General features: G+C 47.6%; 1 protein-coding gene across 1 annotated transcript; it reads left to right on the forward strand.

The window, feature by feature from the left end:
- Positions 1-13,548: 13,548 nt before the first annotated feature.
- Positions 13,549-25,034, forward strand: MCHR1 (melanin concentrating hormone receptor 1). The gene is made up of 4 exons (XM_078592707.1): positions 13,549-13,636; positions 15,394-16,451; positions 22,378-22,472; positions 24,932-25,034. The coding sequence occupies exons 1-4, from the start codon at positions 13,549-13,551 to the stop codon at positions 25,032-25,034; spliced, it is 1,344 nt and encodes a 447-aa protein (XP_078448833.1).
- The last annotated feature ends 2,574 nt before the right edge of the window (positions 25,035-27,608 follow it).

The raw sequence follows: 27,608 nt of genomic DNA on the forward strand, positions 1-27,608 counted from the left end.
TGCCGGCCAGTGGAGTATCTCTGGAATGTTTGGCTCCACGAGTCTTGTAGCCTTTCACGGAAACCCCAAGATTGGAAATGAACACAAGAAGGCGTACGTCCCTTTGTCATAAGTTCGTTCGTTTCTCAGTCCGCTTGTCTTGGTGAGGGTTGTGACGGCAGCATTTTGAGTCGGACGGTCCAGACGTCCCTTTCCCTGGCGAAGGACTCTAGCACTACTACACTAGACACTGCTATACACTATACACAACTATACACTACTGTGCATTACTATACACTACTACAATATACACTACACTACTATACACTATTGCACGATACACTATAACAACAACCGCCATTCGCCACTAAGTGGCAGTGACGTCACCACGGCGCTTGTACCAGGCTAAGTGCACCTTGAGGCCACGTGAAGTGTCGAACGCACGCTGGCAGGAGGTCACGGGGCAGACCCAGGTGCCACGAGTCGACTGACTGAGACGACTGGCTGATGCACCACCTGTGCCCTCTCCTGTGCCAACTTGCTGTGCTTTAACCACCCACTCCTCCGCCCTCCGTTGTTGTTGGAAGGCGACTGCCTCCAACTTCCCAGTAGCGTCCTCCACGAGCCTCCTCCACAGAAGCCGATCTTGACACCGCTGGTACGAGTCATCGGCAAATCCACTCAGCTCCACATCCTCCTGTACCACATCACTCCATCTCCTCTCTAGTCCGTGCCGCGCCCGTCTAGCCCCCTCGATCCGGCCGAACAAAAGCTGTTTAGGCATGCGGTGGCTGGGCATGCAGGCTACATGGCCCAGTCAACGCAGCCTTGCCTGCCAGAGGAGCTCACCGACGGGACTTTGTCCAGATCTTTCAACGATTTGTGAGCTCCTCACAAAATCCAGCCTGGTTAAACCCAGGATGGATGGTAGGCAGGCCAGCCTAAATGTTTATAACCGACAAAGATGTTCTATTTAGGGGAGTCCACGTTTCGCAAGCTTAGAGAAGGGAGGGAATGACTGTGGCCGAGAAGACCTGAAGCTTCGTGCGGAGCGACAGACCAGGTAGCTTCCACACAGTGTTACGCAACCGATGAAAAGATAACGCCGCTTGACTGATTCGGAATGAGACCTCTGCTGTTAAACTGGAGCCAGTCATGAGCACACTGCCCAGCTATGGGAACTCTCCACTCTCTCCACAACTACCCCATCACCAATTGGGAGTTGTAGGGTTGGAGTGTCCGATGGTACAAAATACCCAGGCATGTGCTTAGTTTTGGTGGGGCTGATGGTAAGGCCCCACCTCTTATTGGCAAGCTCCAGCTTCAGCAGTAGCGCCTCCAACTTTTGCTCTGAATGAGCAGCAATTACCAGATCATCGGCATACGTAACATTGTTGAGCAATAGGGAGCCATCCCTTGACCGTACCCGGGCATCGATCAGCCTCCCGTTGTATCTGTACCAGATGGAAATTCCTCCGGTACAGCTATTGAAGGCTTTACGAACTACGTGGGCAATATAGATGTTAAATAATGTGGGAGCAAGACGACATCCCTGTCGCACCCCAAGGTGTACAGAGAATGGCTCCGACTCCCGGCCATGTAGTTTTACCCGGGCCCGCTCACCATCATGAAGGTCCTTAATGATCGTGACCAGAGGGTCAGACACTCCGAAAGCACGAAGAACAACCCAGAGCCCAGGCCTACTGATGGTATTATAGGCTTTGACCAGGTCAATAAAGCATAGTTGTAGGTCTTGTTGGAATTCCCTACAACTCGCTATAGCAGACGGACAGAAAATATGGCATCTGTGCAGGACCGCCCTTTCCTGAAACCGCATTGGGGCTCCGCAAGCCTCTCCTCAGCGTGCCTATCAAGGCGATGTTGAATAATCCTTGTCAGCACCTTTACCGGCACACTGAGGAGTGAGATGCCCCTGTGGTTGTTACAGTCTGTGCGGAACCCGTACAGTGGTCTATACACTATACACTACTATACACAGACTCCTAGCTCTTCCTGGGGGAATGCCCAGGCGTTCCCAGGCCAGCTGAGCGACGGACAGGAACACCTCGTACTTTCGTCTGGTTAGGGACCAGAGAATGGACGAATGTAAAAAATGGACGAATGTCAAAGCAGAGCCTTTATTTAGCCTTGCTCATTAAGTTTGACTATGTCAAGCTTTTGTTGCAACTTGAGAACCTTATGGGTTCTTTTAGCTTTACTATCACCACACTTATAGGACCCATTATGAATATATTAAAGCACAAAAATAAGTATTTTACAGTAATCGCAAAAATAAGCACAGTATGAATGCTGTACACGTGTTTTATAATCGCGAAAATAACTATGATCTTTAGTATTATACTGTTATCACAAAAATAACTATGAATTGTTTAAAGTATAATCACAGAAATAAGTACAGTAATAATATATGAATAAACACAAATATAAGAGATGCTCACTGAACGACTTCTATTCAAAGACTGAACGTAAAAGATGGCGCGTGGCGCGAACGTCATGGAAGGTTTGGGATGAAATCGGACGAAACAGGAAAGCAGCGTGGATGAAATTTGAAATGTGGTGATAATTGAAAACGTCTGAAAGAGCGAAGCGACGAAATTCAAGTGGACGGAAGTCAAAGTATCGCTGTAGTTCCGCCAGCGTGTTCTGGGCCAGGGTCTTCGCTCATAAGTATGTCATCACGTCTGTACATGTGACATATGACATCACATGGCCCACCAGCACTAATTATACCATATAACTCACAGGAATATATATATAGAACCCTACCGGAGTCATTCCATGTTTGTAAAGAACTTGACTATCTATATATACATAGGTGCATGTATTTATTATTTTAATGGTTAACCTGGATAATCTATATTCTTGGTTCTTTCGGTAAAGTCACGTAAAATAAAAAATAATAAAATGAAATTTAAATTAAAATAATGAAAAGAAAATACAGATTTCAAATAATAAATTGAAAATAATAAAAGCAAAAAACCCACAATAATCCATTGAGATGAAACGTGGATTTTTCTAGGCTGTCCTGGAGTGTTAAGTACCACATAGATAGCAGCCAAATGATGACACATGTCCACGTATTTTTTTTATATATTACATATTCAAATATACATTAATGGAATGGTAAATATATTTACACATGAACAGTTCTACAGTGAACACAGCCTAATTGGCTTTGTTCAAACTACAGTAAAGGTTTCCAAGAGATCGGGTTTGGTGTTTTTGAGATTCAAAGTGAATGTCAATATATGTCCATGCTCCATGTGAGCCTGGAGCAGTGCTCATCTCCATCCCATGCTTGAGCCTATAGTGGAAATTCCACATTCCTATGGTTGAGACAAGTTCATCGGTAAGTCAACTGCCATCGAAGGAGGTTCTCGTGATTCCAGTCCATAAAGGTGTTTTTTTTTATTTGGACAACTTCCGCTGGTTATCATTTCTACCTACTTTAAGCAAGCGGTTAGAACGAGAGGTACATCGGCATTGATTTAGGCATCTTTATGCATTTTCACCCATCCGAGATTCCCAATCAGGCTTTAGAAAGGGGCATTCAACTTCAACAGCTGTTGTGAATATCGTGGCTGATCTCCAAAAAGCCCTGCGTAGTGGGGGAGTAACAGCAGTCTCAATTGATCTAATAAAAAGCCTTTTGGCGTCCTCTGGTCTAACACCGTTTGAGACGAGGCTCAAAAGAAAGCTGTCTCTGGTGTGGACCAATCAGTTTCAAGCACAATGCATATATTATCAGAGGATGTTTTTTTGTTTGCATTCTGATCACAAGCATTGTGGTTAATGCAGACATTATTCCTTGTAAAAGGTTTCAGTCTGGTGTTATAACATCTTAACACCTGTTTTGTTGCCAGAAAAAAGGGGAAAATCCTATTATCAGCCTTTGACCTCGTGGATCCTAAATGTTAACATTTGGTTTCCAACCTCTGGAATGGATACAGGACTATATGAGGGATATATTCCAGAGTGTTACAGTGAGGTAGAACCATGAGTCAGATGGAACGGGTTAAATGTGGTATGCATCAGGGTTCTGTTGTTGGCTCATAATGGCCATGTCGTTGCACTGAGCCAGCATCACTGAAATCCCCCACAACGTGGAACAAAGTTTGATGGGCCAAGCATGGCCATTGATGGCACATGAGCACATTGTGTGAAACGAAAAAAATGTATCCTCCTTCCATTGCTCTGTCCATGGGCAAGATCAATAGCTCAAGGTCCTTCTCATCCCTCCTGCGCTTGACTCGACAACTCCGCTTTTGGCTTATTGCGCCTCAATGAGCAAAGGATGGTTGAGCTGGCTCGCCATATGAACCTGGTGCCGAGGTTGATTGCTGGCCACGGGTGGCGAGTGATATCGTGTATGTATGTTGACCTGACCGTGACAATCGGAGGTACGGGGGAAGGACAACAAACTAAAGACAAAAGCAGTTCTAAAGAAATTAGCTTTCAATCGAGATTATTTACAAGGGCATAGCTCCAGTGGCTTCCTAACATCGGAAGGAGCGTTCCATATGACCAGTAGAAGCACATCTGAAAGCGCATTATTTGGCGGCCATCTTTATTAAATGGCTAGTCAAAGCAGTTGCAAGGATGGCCGGAGTTTGCGTGATGGTTTATGCTCCTTGGCGAGATCTCCACTTTTTAAATCAACTCACACTGACCAGTGTGGTGAAGTATGGTCAAACTCCCATGACCGGCATAGCATGGGGAAGTCTTCATTAACCAGTGGATTGACAAAGCTGTAAATGGATAAATATGTGAATCATTTCTAATAGCACACTATTGGAAGCAGACATGAATCAATCACCAGAACTGAATGTTCTATGCAGTGTATATACGTTCTGTGCGGTGTAATAATACTTTCCCAATGTGACTTTTTGCAAATGCATTAAAATGTGAAAATTAACTTAGTGAGGGTTTACACAGCGATGAATAATAGGATTTTTTTAAATGTCAAAAATGGCCTCCTTGCTAGAACGAGCATTACGTGCCTCTATTGGTGGCCACGAACCAGTGGTAGAAATTCCACATTACTATGGTCGGATTTGGGGGTAGTAGCCTCTTCATATAACAACCATTGTCTCAGCCCCGCTGTGCGCTGCATTGCACTACTATCCAAGTAGTTAACCTCGCATTCAACAAACCTTCGGAGTCAGAGTGAACATCCAACTCCAACATATTGAATGAATTAAACGAGGTAAACCTAATGGAAAAACACAACACAAAATACAGCATCCATTATTACTTGCAATATCAATACAATGAATGAACACTGCAGCATCAAAACATTGTCTTAGATATATGAATCTCAACAATAGGTCATGGATGGAATGGGCACGTACATTAGCACTGAATAGCTATACAAGAGAATAAGCTACTGTTAAATAATGTAACTTTATGTAATCACCATACTGCAGCCTAAATGTACAGTCTTGACTTAAAGCTTTTGTGACTGCAGGAATTAATATTCTTTGGGTCTTTCGGTAATGTCATGTAGATAGGTTCAAAGAAAATAACAAAAAACTACGACGTTTCGATCACAACACAAGCGGTCGTCTTCAGGATCGAAACATCGTCGTTTTTTGTTATTTTCTTTGAACCTATCTACGTGACTTTACCGAAAGACCCAAAGAATATAAATGTACAGTGCTGCATATAACACTGAACTGTAGATGAGATACTTCTTCATCCTTGCTCTCAAGAACGCATTAAATTTACATGGGCACAAGTCTGGCTTGACTTATCCAACTATAATGGGTTCAACTGAGTCGCTGACGTACCCCTGGAGGCAACACATTTATTCAGCTCCAACACACAGGGTAACGTCCCCTTAACAGAATAACAACCCATGGTGGTGACCACCAGGCTAACTACACTAGTTACAACAAAACTGCTACTACGGACCGGGACCAACAGCTTCGGCCCGGGTCCATGTGTTGGAGACTCGTTGAACGGAGAACGTAGATGAAGGGTTTCTTCCAGGAAGAACAACCACCCTGGTCCCTCTCGAGACTTATATTTTCTGTGGCGTGGCCGGCTCCACCCTTGGCTACGTCCACCTTCCAGAATCCTCGGGAAAGATCTGGGTCCCAATCACGTGACCACCCCTAGCCCCCTCTTGGGGCCCCTTTGTAGACTTAACTGGTCACGTGTCCTCCTGGGTCAACCAGAGTGCCATGGCCTAACGTAACCCCATCCTTCGGCCGGCACCCACACACCCTGTCCTATAGGTTCGGCATTGCACGTAAAGCATGGTGCCATCTAGCGCTATTATTCAGTGCTCACCGGGCCCCTTTAGGGCCGGTACTACATCCACACCATTGTGGTATCCGCGATTTCGCTACATCGCATGCCGTGCCTCTCTAGGGCCGGCACTGCACCCGGCATGTTAACATCCAACGATGTCACTACACAACTACAAATAGCATTCACAATAATGCAAGTGGCAGGCTTCGTTGTTAACTAGGCCCTATATTCATCGTAACAATTTAACAGCAATATAAAGGCATGTACAGCATTATAACGGCAATCCTAACATTATAACAGCATTCCTAGTATTTAAGAACATAATGCTTCTTAAAGTCCCGTAATGAACAGATGCACCCATCTTCACTGAGACGCTAATTGTGCCTCCATTTTGTTCTCTGTGTAATGGCTGACACCCCCTCCTGGCCTCGTGACTTAGAGACCCTTACCTCGGAACTTCCTGGTCACGTGACCAAACTCAGCACAGTCATAGCAGGAAGTTCCTGTATAAACACACCCCCATATCTGGCAGAACAACCATTGTGGACCCAAGAGGGATAATAATGATGATTGCAATGATGAACCCGTGTGAGAAAACACGCTGAGTGTGTCACAGTCGATTTCATGGAGTCTGTAACCCTACTTTTGGACAATATTTCACGTGACCTTCATTATCCACACACTCGAGGGGACAATCAATATGGGGTGCACAGTCCTGCGAGAGGGAAATATTTTTCACATGGCAGTAAAATGATATTGCTTTTGTTTTTTTAGTTCTTAGAGCTGAAATGTCACGACGTTTTTTTCACGGTGTTATGGTACAGTTTGTTTAATTTTGTCGTCAATGGTTACCTGGTCGAGATCAATGATGCGCTGCCCTCGAGAACGCTGTTTAATCACAAGCGGCAGAAACCTGAATTTGATACCAGGATCTCAGCGGTACCGGCTGACTGCTGATGACCCCTAAGCCACGCGCTCACCTTGCTGAATGGGAATTGTATGAGCAGTATGAGAATTGCTCTGAGCGAGCCAGAGCAACTGTCCATGTGCTTTACCCCTCATTAGAATTTAAAATGAGCCAGGGAGAGTATTACAAAGCTCAGTATACCTACAGCTGTAAACAGTCTCTTTAAAATACTTGATTATTCCAGCTGTTAAAACATATTTTTTCTGCTTTTCAATTTTAGTTAAGATAATGCGGATACTCTGAAAATTGCACTTCGAGTTACCCATTGGATGTCGTTCCCTACTGTGACAGAAAGAACAACAAGTTATGGATGATTCTGAGTCATGGCCACGTAGATTACCATAAGCAAAGTCCTACTGCGGTCAACGGAGCACTCGAGAGGGGTCGCGTGTATCCATTGCAACAATCTCCTGGCCTCGTTCGTCTCCCCACTGTTGCATAACGTCAGCAGTGTAACAGCTGCAATCATTTCAAAGTAAAGTGTTTTCGTACAGCTCACGTTTCCTTCGTGAATTAATCTGATAAGGTAGACTCGCGTTTAAAATGAATGTACCTGCTAATCGAACAATTCAAAGGCTGCGAGTTCAAATCATTGGCAGTGGGACAGCTCAGCCTGTCATCCCCCTGGGGGATGTTAATATGTCTACCACATTGTGGGTATTCAGAAAAGCCGGTCACAATTCGCCGCCCCTATGCTAGGGTGATTCGTCATGACTTGGCTTCACGATTAAATTCCGATTTTTTTTTTTTGCCATTGTGGTGCATGTAGCACCTACGGTGCCTACAAGCGTTCCAGCATCATCATCAATGTACATTATTCATACCGCACCTCCTAATCAAGCACATCTTGAGGGCCCTTGAACCAATCACAGAGACACATGAAAGATGCAATTGATACTTGGGGGCCCAGGAGACGATGCGGGTGGAAAGTGCCACCACCCCCCTGTCCAAGGTTTAAATAAACAAACAACCAGTTGCAGCCACTCGAGTCGCCACCACAATGATTGTGGCAGACCGGCAATGTCAATCTCGTCTCCGGAAAATGTCTTAGAGGGGGGAGAAGATGGAATGCATCAGGTGATTGACTCTCGAAATGCATTTTCACCTCCATGCATTCCCCTTGTAGCCTGGAAAAGAGCTATATAGCTCAATGGGCCTTACCTGGTAAAATAAAATAAAAATTCGAGTTTTTAGAGTGTATTTTATCAGCGACAGAAATATCAACAGCAGTAACAAGGTCAACAAAGGTATCAACATCATCATAACAAACTTCACCATCGTCATCTATATAGTATTTAATGCATGCATCATATTAATCTGTTTAACACGTAGGCTTTCGCGACCAATATTATTCATAATATAGTTTTTTGGGTCAGATCGCGTTATTTATAAATGTGTCATAACCCTCCACCACCCGACACGGCCAAACAGTAAAAAATGTGTCACTTTTTTTTTACTGTATGGCCGTGTCGGGTGGTGGAGGGTTACAACACATTATAAATAACGCGATCTGACCCAAAAAAACCTATACTATGAATCATATTAATCTATTTGAATTTCGAATTAAATGTATTTAAATTGTGAATCAATAAGTTGTCCCTACAGTTGGCAGCAATCATCTTTTGCCTATAATTTATTTAGTTTTGTTTTCCATGGGAATTTGGAATTTCCCTACTTCTGGCTGAGGAATCAGCAATGGCGATGCGTTACCACCTCGTGCTCGTCTGGCCACAGAGACAATTTGACTTCATTGACTTTGACGTGTTTCTGTCCCCCACCAATGAGCTGCGCGGTCCCAATTCACTCTTGTCTCGTGAGATTAAGAACTGTGGGACTGTGCACTTCCCCGCCAACCAAGTGGCGTAGATGTAATGAACAAGGGAAGGTGGTGATGAGTGGGGTGCGCGCAGTACGGAGAATGGCAGATTTACCCCATGGGGTCAGTGTCCAAGGGAAATAGAGCACGAGCTACGTGGTGGTGGTGGTGGTGGAGGTGATGAGACTGTAGCAGCGGACCCTTTAAGAAAGTGTCAACTATGTAGCAAGGAGACGAGGAAGTTAACATCTCGCCACGGTTGTGAGATGTTAACTACCTCGCCCGGTATACAGGATATCGGGGGTTCGATCCTGACCCTGACGACGCCTGTGTATTTGGAGTTTGTGTGTTCTCACCGTGGTCGTGTGAATTTTTCTCCGTGTCCTCCAGTTTTTCCCTCCACATTTAGAAACATGCGTTCGGGGTATTTGGCTGCGATAAAAAAGAAAGTCCACGTGATATGCCACTTCGTTGAGCTATAATTTCTGACCAGGTGGTGATGGTGAGTATGTAGAAGCACACCATGGCAGACGGGTGTCAATTTTGCCATAGCTACCGGATCTGGTGTTCAAGAAGGAAGGAAGCGATTCTAGATTTGAAGATTTCGTGACTGCAAGGATTCATATTCTTAGGTTGTTTCTGGTAAAGTCACGTAGGTAAAAAAAAGACGTTTCGGAGGCAACACAAGCCTCCTTCTTCAGGTGGAACCGTCACAGCACGATTGCTGTATCAAGTAAGAGAAATTCCAAGAAAACAGTCCTTGTATATATACTGGTTGAGGGCGGGAGGAGCCAAGGTAGGCCCTGGATATTATTATTGTGAGGCTGAAGCACGCTGTTAGGAATGAGCCTTTGTTGTGTAGACTGGTTGTTAAGGTGAGGTTGATGTAAAGGTGAGTGTAAATGGGACTGAGCATTTTGTTATGTAGAGGTGGTGAGGCTGAAACCGCTGCCAGGAATGAGTCTTTGTTGTATAGACTATCTTCTTGGTTCTTTCGGTAAAGTCACGTAGAAGGGAAGTAATAAAATAATAAAAATAAAACATAATAAAACAATTCTCACGACGTTTCGGCCACAACGCAAGCAGCCGTCCTCAGGCGAAGAATGAGAACATTATTAGCTTGATAATGTTCTCATTCTTCGCCTGAGGACGGCTGCTTGCGTTGTGGCCGAAACGTCGTGAGAATTGTTTTATTATGTTTTATTTTTATTATTTTATTACTTCCCTTCTACGTGACTTTACCGAAAGAACCAAGAAGATGAATCCCTGCAGTCACGAAAGCTTTAAATCGAAATTGTATAGACTAGTTGAACTGGGAGGTTCTAAGAGTTGTTAAGGTGCTGCTGATGTAAAGGTGCGATTGTTTGGTGTGGTGGCATCAACGGCGGCGTCCATGACGTACTCTCGATCGAGGTTTCTAAACTAAAGGTCAAATTTCGAGACCAGGAACTTGTTCACGAGGTTTCATTATAAGAAACAGATGATTAAATTATCACACGTGTTCAAGTTCAGCTCATATGTATGCCTTCTGCTTTGTGCAACTCTTAGTGCATTCATTTCCCTCTTGGTGTGCTTGGGTTTTTTGTTGTGGGAAACTGCTCACCTGACAATTTAAAACGGTGAATTTGCAATCGTACTTAAAATGGTCTAATGTAATCAGGGCTCTTCGGAAAAAGAGTAATTTCCAAATACAAATCTCTGCCCACTCTCTGCTCTGAAGAAGTGCCATTTGCCGAACATATCCTGTGACGCTTTCCTGTTGTAACGAGCGTGATTTTACTTGTGCTTCTTCACCACTGACAAAACACAGTCAGATGTTTGCAATTATTTTTGACCCATGAACATTTCCATTTATCATTTCTCAAAACCCTAAGAATGACTCGAGCTGCTGGTATCGAGCGAACAGAAGCGACGGTGCAAGGTGTGGTGGCTTCGACATCATTGGCCAAAATGACCCATTTACCCTTGTGCTGAACAGTGCTGAGAATTGGCAGGCAAGGGGAAGATGTTTGTCACGCATTGGAGGAATACATCAAACATTGGACGATTTTTTTTAAAGGGAGTTTTAAATTACATCCACAATGTTTGAGTGAGGGCTACAGATTATTTCAGCTGCTGGCTAAATCCATCTCTGGATTTCACGGCTGAATATTTCACAGTCTCTTATCACCGCTCCAGACGCAGCACCCAGCGTATTAACGAACCAAAAGCATAGGACACTTTGAACCCAAATCCGAAGATAGCCACCACAGCTGCCCAAGTCAAATCCCTCACCAACCACTACACCCCACCCAGCACAAGCCACTCACCACCACTACACCCACCCAGCACAAGCCACTCACCACCACTACACCCACCCAACACAAGCCACTCACCACCACTACACCCACCACTACACCCACCCAGCACAAGCCACTCACCACCACTACACCCACCACTATACCCACCCAGCACAAGCCACTCACCACCACTACACCCACCACTACACCCAGCACAAGCCACTCACCACCACGACACCCACCACTACACCCACCCAGCACAAGCCACTCACCACCACTACACCCACCACTACACCCACCCAGCACAAGCCACTCACCACCACTACACCCACCCAGCACAAGCCACTCAATAACCACTATACCCACCCAACACAAGCCACTCACCAACCACTACACCCACCCAACACAAGCCACTCACCAACCACTACACCCACCCAACACAAGCCACTCACCAACCACTGGATAATGTGTGAGCAGGTAACCAGCAAGCACAAAGAGGTTGTCGTTGCGAGGCTACTTGGTGGGCACCAGAGGACAACCCAGCAACATCCACTGTGTTCCTTACCCACGTCTCTGCCCCCGCGTCTCTGCTCCCTGCCTTCAACTGACCGCACTGACCAGCGTGGTGAAGTATGGTCGAATAATCCCCGACGAGCACACAGCGTCTTAAAGCCCTCATCCACCAGTGTATTGACCAAAAAGGCTGTTGATGTCGGTCTACGCACAAGTACGTGTACGTCTGCGAAACTGGCTCGGATATACGTCAATGGCAATTGAATGGAATGCGTCCCAGAGTTCGTGTCCACCGAGGAGAAGACGCGATGGAGGTCAAACTGGTGGCCAGGCAGGTGCTGGGTGGATTGTCGCATCACAGGATCTGGTTGATGATGAACAATGGTCATGATTAAACATGCACGCACGCGTGTGGATAATTAATCAGAATCCGACTATTTATTCATACAGGAGGAATCCGATGAGCTCTGGAGATGTTTTCTTTTCATATATGCTCAGTAGGGGCAGGTCAATACGTTACAAACAACAATTAATAAGTTACAAACAATACGTTACAACAACAAGCAACACGTTACAAACAGACACTTTTTTTACAAGGAGTCATGTTTGCATTGACACAATACCTGCGGTCGGAATGCACACAAAAAAACACAACTCTGATAATGTATGCATTGTCATTGCAGTTGATTGGTCCACACCCGAGACAGCTTTTCTTAGAGCCTCGTCTCACATGGTGTTGGACCAGATGACGCCAAAAGGCGCACAACTCAAAGACAATGCACCATCAGAGTATGAGAGCTCGGGGTAAGCATTTACACCATTGGAACCTCATTTGCCTGTAGCAAAATATGATAATTGTTTTACCCTTTTATCTGGCAACACAACTGACACCTTTTTTGCAAGGAGTAAAAAGGTGTCAGTTTTGTTGCCAGATAAAAGTGTAAAAAACTAATTATCATATTTTGCTACTGGCAAAGGAGGTTCCAATGACGTTACAAACAATACGTTACAACTAACAATACGTTACAACAACAAACAATACAGACACGATAGGAGTGAAGTATAGGAAAGGTAAACAAATCACTAAAATATCAAAATAATTCGCTTGCCAGGTCAAGCCCACTGAGATATTAGCTTGTTTTCTCCAAAGCGACCTGGCTATCACAAATGAAAGCTCAACAAAAGTGGCTCATCATCATCAAGTGGAAATGTATAGCAGCCAAATAGTTTAAACGCGTGATGTCGATTCTAAACGTGCAGGGGGGAACCAGAGGACCCGGAGAAAAACCCAGGCGACCACGGCGAGCGAGAGACGCGCAAACTTCAAATATACAGCGTGATATCCACATAGTCAGCGTCTCTCTCACATAATGCAGTGCTCGATTCAACACAAGGAGGGCAGCAGCACCAACAACATCATCATCTCGAGAGAGTGTCGGGATGAGAACGGTTAGAGGGGATGGAGGGAGGGGGCATACGCAGAGAGGGCAAGGGGTGACTGGGTTATTGGAGTTACAGGCAGGGAAGACGTGCAGAGTTGTGATACTCGAGAGCCAAGCACATTTGCGTCACACGTGTGCCCAGTGCATGCGTCTCAGTGAGAGAGGGAGAGAGAGACGCACACACACACACATATATTTAAACCAGGAGAGTCGGAGCAAGGTGGGGAGATTTGTCGACTGCGTCAAAGCAGAGAGCCGGGAGCACTTCGACTCAGCATGGATGTCACCGTGTCCAATCTCTCCACGACGACCCCTTCGTGTCGTAACGCCAGCTGTGGGAACGAGACCGGCGTGTACGCTGCGGGTAAGACGCACGCGCACGAACACGCGCACGCGCGTACAATGTCGAGCCCACGACTTCACGCCGCAAATGTGCGTGCACACGGAGGTACGGGCTCCGGTGTAGCCTCCGTAGATTGTTGGGGCAAGTTCTGTTAGCGAGCACCTATATGATGGCCGCAACGGCGCGGCACCCAAAGAGGTGGGTGGCCAGCAACCACGCCCGGCCGCCTTTGTCTCCCCAGTGCTCATGTTCACTCACCCTTGCGAGATAATCAATGCTGAGGAGACCCTAAGGAAGGTCCAGGACAGGTTCGGATCCTGCGTGGCACTGACGTTAGCCGTGAGCCGCAAATCGCAACGAGGTGGTCGCTAATCCGGCCACCCACGTTCTTGGATGCTATGCATACGGCCACACAAGCGGTACCTTAGCCTGTCTCCCAAGTCGATTTAAACGAGTAGAGTACCTGTTACGGTGTGCACACATCAGCATTGGGGAGACAAAGGCGGCCGGGCGTGGTGACAACCACTCCCCTCTTGTGCCGTCCCGCCCTTAATAGGCGCTCGCTGACATGAACGGCACACTCTGGTAAATGCATTGCGTGTTAGCCAGGAGGCGATGCGGGATGACTTGGCCCCGCCATAGGAATGTGGAAAAGTAATCGCTCACAGCGCTACGATCCTTGTCACCCGTCTCCGAGCGCCGGCCATCGTGCACATCGTGCACGCCAACACCGGCGGCAGTGAGAAGCACGGAACGTGCCTCCCTTAGATCTACTCAGCCTGAAAGCAATCGACTGTGTGGTGGTGCAGCCAGCATCAGCTCCCGGTCGAGGCGAAGGCGGTCGAATAATCTGCCCGGTTCGTGTGTCGCATTTAGTCTTCACATCTCAAGGCTCTCCAACACAGCTCTCGTGTCGTTTGAGCCTTTCGTATAAAAGGGTGATATTGATCGAAATGAAGGAATGAGTGAGTAAACAAATGAAATATTGAATGAGTTCAGCGTTCCGTGGGCAGACGTAGCCCCAAGGGTAAAATATGCTGTCTCAATGGACTCACCGTGTGAACAATGCACTTGGAAATACACATTTGCATTAACACATAGACGAATGAATGATTGATTCCGCGTGAATGTACCCAAGTCGTTCGTATAGGCTCTCGCCCGCAATTATTAAAACGAATGAACTGATGAAGGAATGGACAGCATTTGCCTCTGAGTTCACGTGCGGCCGCACTGCACATCCACACCGAAATGGCAACGCAATACGCCACCAGCTGCACTAATGGGGGTGGATACCGTGGATGAATGCACTCATGCACGGATGAATGAACACCTCGTGCATGCCTGCGTATGCATTGCACTTACCGCATGTACCACATCCTCCGTAGACTCATAGCTTATTTATAGAAGCAATACATTAATTAATTATATGCTTGCATGCGTTTGGGTAGCGCACCCCACATCACCGCGTTGAGATACATCACCGACACGCACTTGCGGCTGCTTTATACTTGAATGAATGACAACGTGGATGAATGAATCCAATTGCATCCCTGTCGCAAGCACGCACACGCAATTTCACTCCCGACAGCCACCCATCGACTTTCCGTCCCGCTAATCAAACACCCCCGAAGACAAGCGCGCGTTGTTGGGAAGCGGACACATCGTAATCCATGCGTGTGCGTGTTTCCCCACCCCCCTCCCACCACCCCCAAACTTTCAACAACACCAACAACACCACGACCTAACACATCTCTGCACGCGCGCGCTTTCCCATTCAGCCGCACGGCCACCTTCCGCCACGGCGCCCTCCGACGTGTTCATGACCGCCCTGTACGGCGCCATCTGCCTGATGGGGGTGGCCGGCAACCTGCTGGTGCTCTTCACGCTCCTTCGCAAGCGCGCGCGGCGCTTCCGCGCCCTCTGCACCGCTCCCGACGTCTTCATCTTCAGCCTCGCCCTGGTGGACACCCTCTTCCTGCTCGGCATGCCCTTCCTCCTGCATCAGCTCGTGGGCGACGGCGAGTGGAAGTTCGGCGCCGCGCTGTGCACGACCATCGCGGCCACCGACGCCGCCTGCCAGTTCGCGAGCACCTACATCCTGACGCTCATGACCCTCGACAGGTACCTGGCCACCGTCTACGCGGTGCGCTCCGCACCGATGCGCACGCCGCGCCTCGCCCTCTGCGTCGTGCTCTGCGCCTGGGCCCTCTCCCTGCTCACCGTCACCCCGGTGTGGCTGTTCGCGCGCCTCCTGCACACCGCCGACGGCAGGACCCGCTGCGGCATGTTGCTGCCCAACCCCGGCACGGACATCTACTGGTACACGCTCTACCAATTCGTGCTCGCCTTCGCCGCGCCCGTGCTCGTCATCTGCGCCACGTACGCGCGCATCCTCCGGCACATGTCCAAGCTCGACGCCTCTCCTCCTCTCGTGGCATTCAGCAGCAACAGCGGCGGCGCAAGGGGGGGCTGCGGGAGCAACGTGCTGGAGCACAGGACGCGACGCATCACCAGGATGGCCCTGGCCGTGTGCGTCTCCTTCGTTGCGTGCTGGGCGCCCTTCTACGCCCTGCAGCTGATCGAGCTGAGCCAGCCGCGTGTGCCCCCTCACCTGGTCGTCTACGACGTCGCCATTGGGCTCGGCTACCTCAACAGCTGCGTCAACCCGTTCCTCTACATCGCGCTGAGCGACACGTTCAAGAAGAGCTTGCTCGGCGCTATGGTGGCGAGGCCCAAAAACGAGGGTGCCCTCCGTGGAGGCGTCTCTCGCGCGGTGGAGTTGCGCTCGCTCGGTTTGGGGTGCAGAGTCGGGCCGGTCGTGAATGCCGAGATGAGGGTACAGGCCGCGAGAAAGTTGTGCTTTCTGGAGGCCACCACGGGCAATTGTGCTGCTGCTGATGGTGGTGGTGGTAGTGGTAAAGATGGAGGTGGTGATGGTGGTTGTGGTAGTGCCAACCTGCTCAAATGAGCACTAAGGCAGCGATTGTCTCCGTCTGTGGCTCTAAGCCAAGTCGTGGAATTCCCACATGCCCGTGGAGGGGCCATTCTCTCCATTGGATATTCACGGTTGAATGACCAACATAGTGGTAAAGTCATACTCCGGTTTACCTCAGGGATGCGTTCCTGAAAGGTGCGATGACGAATATCGAAACGGTAAATCAAAGCGATTTGCAGGGTAGTTGGGAGGCGAAGGCTGAGAGGCGATGGATAACGAGAGAGGACGGGTGATGCCGTCAGCGACGTAAGTGTGGGGTTGAGGCGACGCAAATCGGGTCGTGGTATTAATAAAGTGACGACGTATTGGCGAAACGACGCAAAAGTGGGGAGACGTAAATCGGGGTAATACTGTACTCATTTTATCGACCCATTTTGGGGTGATGAAGTCGAACCCCAACGGAGATTTCACTTTCTGTCCTGAGTCGGGGAGTTGAACGCTCCGCTTTATCTGTAGTGCTGCCCGGCCAGATAGCTGTGGCTGTGGATGTGATGGCGGTTGTGGTGGTTGTAACGATGGTGATGATGACAGTGGTGATATCACATTGCTGTTATAACACCGAACTGAAAATATTTCATCTGTCCTAACTGACCAGTCGTTGTTCACTCTACCTAAAGGAAAGCCCTTCTATCAATACATCACTGAAGGATTTCTGTGTTTGAACCTTTGTAAAAAAAAAGGTCAAAGTGTGTCCTTGCTGAAATGAGAGTGAGCCGGCATTCTTCTGCTCGTAGGCTTGAGCCTGTGGTGGAAATTCCACATTCCTATAACGTGAATGGGACTATCTACAGGACAATCTCGGTAAACGTTCTAAGTGCAAAATTCCCTCTAAACCGATTTGGCCTAACATCTCCAACGCTGGACCCCTTTGAACATGGTTTAGTCGTATGAGTCATTGAATAAGCAGATGACATATGTTTATATTATTCAGATAGACGGTGAGCTAACTGCACTATGAACTCTGTAACCCAGGTTTGATTCCAGGCCATGGTTAACATCAGTGGCGTGTGATATCTTAACTGGTTCTGGTCACCTACTTCACCAACCTGCACTGACCAGCGTGAAGTATGGTCAAACGCCTCCTATAACTGACATGGGCATTGGGGATACCTTCATTCAGCAGTAATTTGACAAAGGGCTGAAAATAATCATCAGCAATATAATACTGTACGGTAGCGTAAATGCAGTTTGAGTGCTTACTGCTGATGGAAATTCCAAGTTTGTATGATGTGGATTCATTAATCCATTTGACACTCACGAGGGATTATGGAGAGGTTTTAAAAAATACGTATTAATGATTTTTACGCGATGTGCAAGGGTCAATAAAGATTTTTTTAAAAACGTTTCCCCTAATTATTTTGAAAAACCTTCCTTTAATCTCGGTGTGGCTTCTGTATGAAGATGAATGCGGCAGGAGGGTGTTGTAGATGCAATCAGAGAGAGAGGAGATTGCGATGGGTGGGACACGTGTGCAAGGGAGGTTACTGAAACAGGCAGGCAGGGGTAGGTGACCTAAAGCCAGATCGTGGTGGTGGTGGTGGTGATGATGAGACTGTAAGAGTGCTCCTTAGAGGTTGGGTGCCAACCGTGCAGCGGCTGCGGGATGCTGGCAGATGGAAGTGATGGCATGTTGTAGTGCCATCAAACGGCTTTGGTCGTGATGCCCTCTTCATCTTGCCTTCTAAACCATATGAGGAAGTACGGTGCCACACCAACTCCCCATGTTGTGTTAACAATACAATGCTGACGCTTAATATTTCACTGCATCTTCATGTTCAGATGATGTTTTAATAATCCCTCACCTTTATTCTCTTCAGAATATATTTGGCTCCTAGGCGTGTCTCAGGGTCCTTGCACCATTGCCGTTTGTTAGCTGAATCTTAGGAATATTAAATATGTATTGGTTTGACCATCTGAGCTTCGGGTGGTTTCCGTGAACCCAATGAATCTTAAATTGTCTCCAGAATACAGGTTTATTTGGGTTAGATCGCGTAAATATATAAATGTGTCCTTAAACCCACCACCACCAGACACAGCCAACTAGTAAGGTTTGTCACGTAAACAGAACATGCCAATTCGTCACTAGTACAGCACACCGGTGTGTTGGAGAGCCAAGCCACAACATTTACAATCTGAGAGCGACGTTTCGCCAGTAATTACAACTAGCTTCATTAGGCGACAGCCAGATTTGTGGAGTAGACGTAAATTGTCTGTTTCAAGAATGCAACTGGTGCCACCAAAAGCTGTTAAACGATGCATTTGTCATTATTCATCACTATTCATGTGCAATGTGAAATCACGTGTTCCCATTTTCCAACGCGTGTATCCATGTCTTGTAAAGCACTTCATATTTGATACATTCTAAGCAGATATGACAATGAACGGCACAAACAGATATTGTCAGCTGCTGTTTGGAGACCTTTTTAAAGCAGGTCTTGTAGGTAAAGAAGCGTATTTTATAGAGATATGCAACAGTGCATGGACAGTAGAACCCCTCTTAATGACGGTTATTGGTTCCACAAAACTGGTTGTTAAATGATGTGGTCGTTAAGCGAGCATAGGGAAATACATGGTAAAGGCTTAACTCGTTCCGATAGCATCGAAAGTTACCCTTTTTTATATAATGTTTAAACAATGGATATGAATACGTAAATTGTCTGTTTCGATAATGCAACATTATCTATGTCTCAAAAACGTATAGGGTACTTACCGACAAGGTACATACGTAGCTTTTAAGACGAACGCAACAGAAAAATCTGAAAATACGAGATTTTTCATTTTAAGTCCCCAAATCTCGATTTTAAGTGCCTTATAAACATGTTTGATCATGGTCTCATTCAGAAACCGTTCAAAATATAAGATTGCGGTTTTTTCGTTTAATACAACGTTAAACAGCAATGAAAAAAATCAAAGCGAGAATCATTGTTCTATATTTTATTTTTCATACATTTCGGATTCAAGCGGTTTTGAATGAAAAAATACGCATTTTATGACGTTAAAATCTGAATAATTCTTAAACGGTAAAGATAAGAGCTTCCCCTCATAGTGTATTAAGTTAATAAATGTTTGTTCTTTCTAATACAAAAAAGAACAAAATCTTTAAGTAGAGCGGTTTCCGATGGGTACGTCTAAATATAAGAAGTTGAATCAAGTCGTCAACATGCTTTTTTTTTGCGGAAATTTTTTTTTGTAGTGTTTGAACGTAGAAACAAATTGTAAAAATCTCATTAGGTGAATTATTATATTTATTGAAAACTTTTGCCTGGCAAAGACAAGCTTCATGAACTCGGAAACACATAACAGTAAAAGGAATTTGCATAATATAGTTTTTTTGGATTAGATTGCATAAATATATGAATGTGTCGTTAAAACCTGCCACCACCCGACACAGCCAACTAGTAAGGGTTGTCACGTAAACAGAACGTGCCAATTCGTCACTAGTACAGCACTGACCGGTGTGTTGGAGAGCCAAGCCACAACATTTACAATCTGAGTACGACGTTTCGCCAGTAATTACAACTAGCTTCATCAGGCCACAGCCAAATTTGTGGAGAAGTCTAACTGTTTAATTCCTTATATCGAGGCGTAGATGTGGTGACCACACTTCTGCACTCTTACGCAAAGTGGGGGGCAAGTGAACACATTTGGCTTCCTGGAGGCCCCGTCCTAAAGTGATTAGTCGTTAACAAGGGTGACCGTTAAGAGGGCTACTACTGTATTGCCACTTTTCTGGGAGGCTCAATCAGGACGTAAGCCGAGCTAGCAGGCCCCTCCCTCTACTAGCCACGCCTACTTTTCAATAGCCACGCCTACTCAAACCACTAGGCCTACCCACGCATCGAGCGGATTCTGCTCTCTGATGTAGGTCCCACCGATTGTGTAAAATCCCCCTCCCCCCACACGCTCCACTGCAAATTCAATGCTCAGGAAACCCGTCCATTACCTAGTTAACCCCGCCTACTAATCAGATAGCCCTACCCACCAATCAGATAGCACCACCCACTATTCAGATAGCCTCCGCCCACGACTCAGATAACCCCGCCTACTACTCCGGTAAATCCGCCCACTACTCAGGTAACTCCGCCCACAACTCAGGTAGCCCCCCGCTCCCCACTACTCTGGTAGCCATGCCCATTTCCCACATCTTGAGTAGAGTATGAAGCCATATTCTTTTGTTCTTTCGGTAAAGTCAATAATAAAATGAAGACAAATAAAAAAATAACAACCATGTCAGCGTTTAGCTTTTTAACGTGTGGATCTGGTTTATTCTTGTGCAGTGTCTTGAAAAATCACTCAGACGGACACGTTGTAACAAGTCACCTGCTTACACTTTATTAACCTATTCTTGCACCAGTTGTAGGCACTCCTAGAACTATCTACACGGTCACTTAGATCTAACATCTTCCACTCGTCTCTACGTTAACCCTCACCTATCCTGCCCTTGGCAGCTCTGCTCCCAGCGACTCCGCACACAGCTTAGTCGCACTCAGCGTCTTCATTCCCAGAGGCTTCGCACACAACGCCTCGGCACACACCTTCTTCTACAGAGGCTTGCACACAGCACCCAGCAGCTTCTCACCCAGAGGCTTGCACACAGCGCCTCAGCACCCAGCAGCTTCTCACGCTCCAACGCTGCCCTCAACTACATTCCCTCAGACCCACTCACTCGTCTGTCCCGGGCAGGGGGATCAACCATCATCCGCCCGGCGACTCGTGAGGTGTGAGGTCCATTGACGACTTGAGCGGCAGCAGCGAGGTGTCTTCACTCTTGTCCCCAGCAACCACCAGCCCCACCTCCGCTCACTCTTTATATCTTCCTGTCCATTATCCGAGACCTCCCCTGTGTCTCTTTAAGGCTAGCCAGGCTGGCGCCTGTCAGCCCATTAATCAACCCTTATCTCCCATCTCCCTGGCAACACCTCCGGTGTCAGCGTGCAAACCCGGCCGACCCAGTTTGCACCCGCTTAGCCCGTTAATTAGGTGGCAATTTGTTTGTGCAACCCCATGTTGCACGAACAAACCTGTTTGCCCTCAGATGCCCTCGGTCAACAGTGTGCACCGCATATTTTACCACACTACATTACCCCCCCGCCCCACGAATAAAAACGAGGCCGTCCCAGCTGGCAACATATACAACATGCGCATATGTGTCGTGACCAACCGCTAACGACAACGCAATCATAACCAGTGACCAACCCCTAACAACAACATAATCGTAAGCAGTGACCATGAGAAACAAGAACAACAATAACAAAAACAAAGGAAATGTGATGGTGAAAACAACCCGTCCAGATCAACGAAAAGTGACGCGTCGCGAATGAGTGTGTGCGGCAGGACTGTCCCCACGGGTAGAAACGGTTCCACCCGTTGATGATGAATGGTCCGTTGCAGGAATCCTCATCGCTCCGTCTGTGGCCATTAGGCTCTCCGGTCCTGTATGCGGTACAGAACAATCCTCCTCACGTCCCGTTTCCTCAGACGTGGCAGTTGGCGCGTCGGACACATCAGACATTGGCTGCAAGGGATGTGGAGATTAATTGACAGGACCAGACGAGACGTATGTCTTTAACCGTGATGGATGCACGAACCAGCACCGCCGGCCCAACCGAATACGCATGCACTACGGCCGCCAGAACTCAATGACCTCGAATGGTACTTGCCAAGGATGGTACAGTTTTGGGGATGTGCCTACGGGCACTTGGGGGCAATGTAACCATGCCCTGTCCCCCTATTTCCAAGGCATCCCCGGCCCTCCCTGTTCCCGCAGCTGCTCGTTCCCGGCCTGCCTGCGGGCCGAGTTGCTCCTAGCGACCTCGCGAGCCAATCGCAGCTGCTCAAGCGTTTGCGACAAGGGGTTCAGCAGTACCGATCCCTTCCAAGGAGGGTGCAATCCCAACTGAACCTGTACCGGGGGTTCGGGCTCCCTCTCATACATCAAATAAAACGGCGAGAATCCCATCGAGGCATGAGGAGCTAGTCTGTAAGTAGCGGGGACCCCGGAATGTGAAAATCCCAGTCTGACTGGCCCATGGTCACTTACTGGCATAGCATGGCAGTGAGGGTTGTGTGCTCAACCATCCCATCCGTTTGTGGATGATACGGTGAGGTGCGAATTTTCCGCGTGCCCAGGGAATCGCACACTTCCTGGAGCAACTTGGAGAAAAAATTCCTGCCCTGATCTGATAGCACTTGCTCAGGAGCCCCCTTATTAAGGACATAGCCGTACAAAAGGCGTCGGCTATAGACGCAGCCGACTGGTCAATCAGGGGCCAGGCCATAGGCCAACAGGTCAGATATTCAACCCCAACGAGGAGGTGCTTGTGTCCTTTCTGGAATACCGGGAAGGGCCCCAAAATGTAAAGGGCTACCAATTCATTAACCCATAACACAACAATGGACTCTAACGGGATCTGCAGTCACGCGGCAGGAGATTTCCGACACGCACAATCAGCACAACCTTTAATCAGGAGTACATAATTGTCTATGCCCAGCCAGTAAAAGTCCTTTTTTAGCATTGCCAACATCTTATGAACACCCAGATGCATCAATTTCTCGTGAACGACTTTAGTAAGTTTACCCCTAAGGACTGAAGGCACGACTAAGGAATAACGGTGGGACTCCCCTTCCCACCGTGTGAGGAGGCCCTCGCATAACACAATGGATGGGCGACCCGCGGGGCCCCGGCCCCGAGAAGCACGACGGCACAGCGGCAAAAGTGAGGCATCATCAATCTGCAGCTAAGCCCACGCATCATGGTCAAGGTTCAAAACAGAATCGGGTGGCGGCTGAGTGCCTACCTCCCGCATTGTCCCGGCTGCCGCCAGCACCACGGGCATGTTCTCATGCGATGGCTTACATCGTGACGCCCCCGAGGCACACGTGCACACAACATGGGGTGGCAAGCAGGACAAGGCATCAACGTTGACGTGCCGAGCGCCTTTCCTGTGCACCACTTTGAATGAGAAACCCTGGAGTATTTTGAGCCATCGGGACAACTGCCCAGATGGGTGGTCGATGCGCAGGGAGTACTGGAGGGCCGCATGATCCGTGTGGACAACAAAGTCCCATCTGTACAAATATGGACAATAGAGCTGGATGAAATGGACCATGGCAAATGACTCCCTGCGCATGACGCAATAGACAGGACTCGACTACCGTAAGCAACTGCCCTCTGGGAAAGGACTGCCCCAATGCCCGTATCGCTGGCATCCGTGTCCAATATGAAGGGCCTCGCAAATCGGGATACGCGAGCGGGGGGACATCGGCTAGGGTGGCGCAGAGGGCGAGGAAGGAATCCTCCTCAGCCTTATCCCACCAAAATCTCTGGCGCTTGGCTATGAGGGCATGTGGTGGTTTAGCAATGATGGAAAAATCTTTAACACACCGCCGGTAGTAAGATGTGAATCCGACGAAACTGTGGACCTCCGCTACCGATTTAGGCATCTGCCACGTGCGCACGCACACGGTCTTATCTGGATATGTGGCAACGCTGGCTGCGCTAATTACATGGCCTAAGTATTTAACCGATGTCTGAAGAAAATTACATTTCTGAGGCTTGAATTTCAACTTAGCTGCACGTACTTTCTTAAAAACTGAGCGCAATCGCTGTAAGTGTTCGTCAAAGGTACTGCCAAAGACGATGACGTCATCGGAATAAATAAGGCAAGAATCCCATTGCAGCCCTGCTAGGACCAATTCTATTAATCGCTGAAAGGTGGCTGGCGACAAATTCAATCCCATCGGAAGACAAATTAAGTGGTAGAGCCCTTGGGGCGTGCGAAAAGCAGTTTTTGGTTTTGATTGGTCGTCATGGGGCAATTGGCAAAACCCGGACAGTAAATCGAGCATCGAAAAGATTCATGGGCCCGACAATGCATCGAGCGAGTCGTCCATATGAGGGAGGGGATATGCATCCGCCACCGATATCTTATTTAAATTGTGGAAATCAACGCAAAACCCTAAGTTCCCATCACGTTTTTTCACTAGGACTATGAGCGACCCCCACGGGCTATTGGATGGGGAAATAATATCAGCTGCCAGCATCTCATCAACAGCCTGGCATACGTATTTCTTCTCCACGGGGCTAAGTCTGTGGGGATTTATCCAAATCAGGGGCGAATCACCCGTATTGATATGATGATGGAAGAGGGAAGTGCGCCCAATATTAAATTTGCTAGTGCTAAAGACATCAGAAAAATCCTTTAAGAGCCAACGCAGCTGAGCTCGTTGAACCTCTGTCAGTGTAGGGTTTTCGGAGCACAGAGATTCCAGCCACATGGAACCCAGTTCATCAGTTTTACCCACGCTCCCCGCGAACACAGGAGCTGGCTCCGCATTATCAAGACTCTGGGCCGCCGAGGCATGCGCGAGGACAGTGCCCGCCTGAATCACAACCAGCGCATGCTCCGCATTAAGTACTTGTAAGAATGGCATCTGCTCAGCGGACACAATAGTCACAGCCCCCACTAGGGAAGGAGATCGAGACACGGCGTTAGAAGGGGTCAGCAAGATCCCCTCCTCCAGGCTCGGTGAAGGCAACGCTTTGCGCAATCGCAGCAAAACGAGTGTTTGAGAACCCAGAGGCACTTTAACGGTTTGGATAGCCATCGCATGGATGACAGCATTCTGCGATGGCTGTCGACTAAGGGAGTGCAGAAACGGCAACCACTGGTCTGATGGCAATTCAATACAGCCTTGGTCGATGAGAATTTTCAAGGGCATCCTGCCTAGAAAATCGCTGCCCAGTAAACAGGGCAAATGTCTGTGAAACTAATATTTCGCCTTCCAAAAAGATTTCCCCAATTTGCACAGAGGCCAACATCTGGCCCATTATACCAAGACTCCCCCCGATAGCCGCTACACAAGCGCTCTCTATGGGGGTAAGAGGATCAGACGACGAGGGCAACGTACGAAACACAGCCTCGGAAAACCATAGTCACAACGACTCCTGTGTTTATCAACAGTGACAGGGGATCAAAAATAGTGGCCATCTTGGTGTAGGCGCGTGCGAGGGTCACTCTATCAGATTCGGGGATGGCGAAAAAGGCGGTTGATGAGTCGTCGTTGAGGGCCGTAGGAAGAGCTTGAAGCACCTCCTGGGATGTCCATCCCACCGAGATGTAGCTGGCCTCGAATCAACGACGACAAGCCATCCAGTTTCCTCCTGCAGCAGTGAACTGACGCACCGGTGGCAGCCGTCGGGACTTGGGAACGACTTCCATCTTGGAAACCGGCTCCCTGCCCCTTTTCCGAGACCTCCCCTGTGTCTCTTTAAGGCTAGCCAGGCTGGCGCCTGTCAGCCCATTAATCAATCTTTATCTTCCGTCTCCCTGGCAACACCTCCGGTGTCAGCGTGCAAACCCGTCTGACCCAGTTGCACCCGCTTAGTCCATGAATTAGGTGGCGGTTTGTTCGTGCAACTCCATGTTGTACACGCGCACATGTTTGCCCTCAGATGCCCTCGGTCAATAGTGTGCACCACGTATTTTACCACACTACACTTGGAAAGGAGGTTGAACTTGGAAATCAGGTTATCTTTAGAATTTAGCTGACATTGTAGCAGCTGATGAATCAGTCATGTTATCTACATGTTTCCAATCAGATGTAGACATTTTTTCTGGCAATGTTAAGTGTGATTTCAAGAGTGTCTTGTCCACATGATCTAGTTCAGTACAGAGCAGTCTAATTCTCTCTGAGATCAGCGCCATACTAGCCCTGAACAAAATTCGTTTGGCATTGGAAGATGTGACAGAAGCAGAGGTCTGTGTAAAGGAGATCGGTATTACCTTAGAGTCGCGGCATCTCTTCAGAAATGTGAGTGACTCGATCAGATGAGCTTTCTTGTCTCGGAGTTTGTTCAAATATCTTATGGTTATGTGGAGACCCTCCTCGTAGAGGCGGTTAAAAAGTATGAAGCCAGACAATATTAAACCCGGCACAAAATCCTGAATCTTACAAATGCTTCGAGATTCCAGTACGTTTGAGCTTACGTGAACATTTACATAACGTGGCAAGACGGGACGACATCAACATCCATGATCTGACAGCACCCACTCTCTCCAACCTCACCGAGCAAGACTTTGTAAAACCATAAACCACCAGGGTACAGAGGTTCGGGGTTGTTCTGGCTAGAGTTGTAAATTTGGTTTTCTTGGGGGTACAAAGCAATTTTACCAGCTGCTTCATAGCACATTTAGAACAGACGGCATTGTGTTTAAGGAATACTACATACCGCAATGGTGATAATCACACGATACTGTATGTTAAATCACATCTACAGTAACTGATGGTGGTCACTACAAAAGCATGTGGATTGTTGGGCGATTTTCATTGAAAATAAAATGTTTGCACAGCATTAACAGGTCCGTTTGATAAGAAAATAATGCTTTCAAAAAGAGCCAATATTAAAATATATGACGGGAGTGGTATGGATCACGTAGGTGAAGCACTTTGATAAAACCCTGTAATACGAACTCTCGTTACATTAACATATCATAATTGACCTGCCATGAGCCCAGCATACTTGCAAGATGTATCTTCAAAAATGTCGCGTACATGCAGTGTGCAGTGTTTACATTCGATAAACGTCCATGGCTCTTCCAATAACTTGAAAGTGACTGCTGCAAGATCATTACATTCCAGAGCTGCCTTGTGAAGCAGTGGCTGTCAGGAATTGCGCAAAGTTAATTTCATTTAATAATAAAACACCTCTCCCGGGTATTATGTTGCTGCGAGATAAATTCATGCGCAATATCAAACGGCTATTTTTGTCACGCATTGTGGAGGTGGGAGACCGGCATGGATAAGAGAGGGCTCTGAATGGCCTCGTCACAGGCGCTGGGCTCCCATCGCCGAGATCCTTCCTGGATTTCGAATTTCGAGTTCAGCCACGTGCAAATGAAGAGACTTCTCAAGTGGAGCGATTTCATGTTCTCAGGATAGTGACCAATGAATACGAAAAACGCAACGTCATTACGTTCAATTCGATTGGCTGTTTAA

The sequence above is a fragment of the Lampetra planeri genome, chromosome 1, assembly GCF_965212315.1.
Source record: "Lampetra planeri chromosome 1, kcLamPlan1.2.h2, whole genome shotgun sequence".
Lineage (NCBI taxonomy): Eukaryota > Metazoa > Chordata > Hyperoartia > Petromyzontiformes > Petromyzontidae > Lampetra > Lampetra planeri.

Excerpts from the sequence above, each read along its gene's own strand:
- MCHR1 (XM_078592707.1), top strand. The coding sequence starts at position 13,549 with ATGGATGTCACCGTGTCCAATCTCTCCACGACGACCCCTTCGTGTCGT. Across the intron at positions 16,452-22,377 it reads TCGTGAATGCCGAGATGAGG|CTGCTCGTTCCCGGCCTGCC; the intron begins GTACAGGCCGCG and ends CTGTTCCCGCAG. Across the intron at positions 22,473-24,931 it reads TTGCGACAAGGGGTTCAGCA|GAGCTGGCTCCGCATTATCA; the intron begins GTACCGATCCCT and ends CCGCGAACACAG.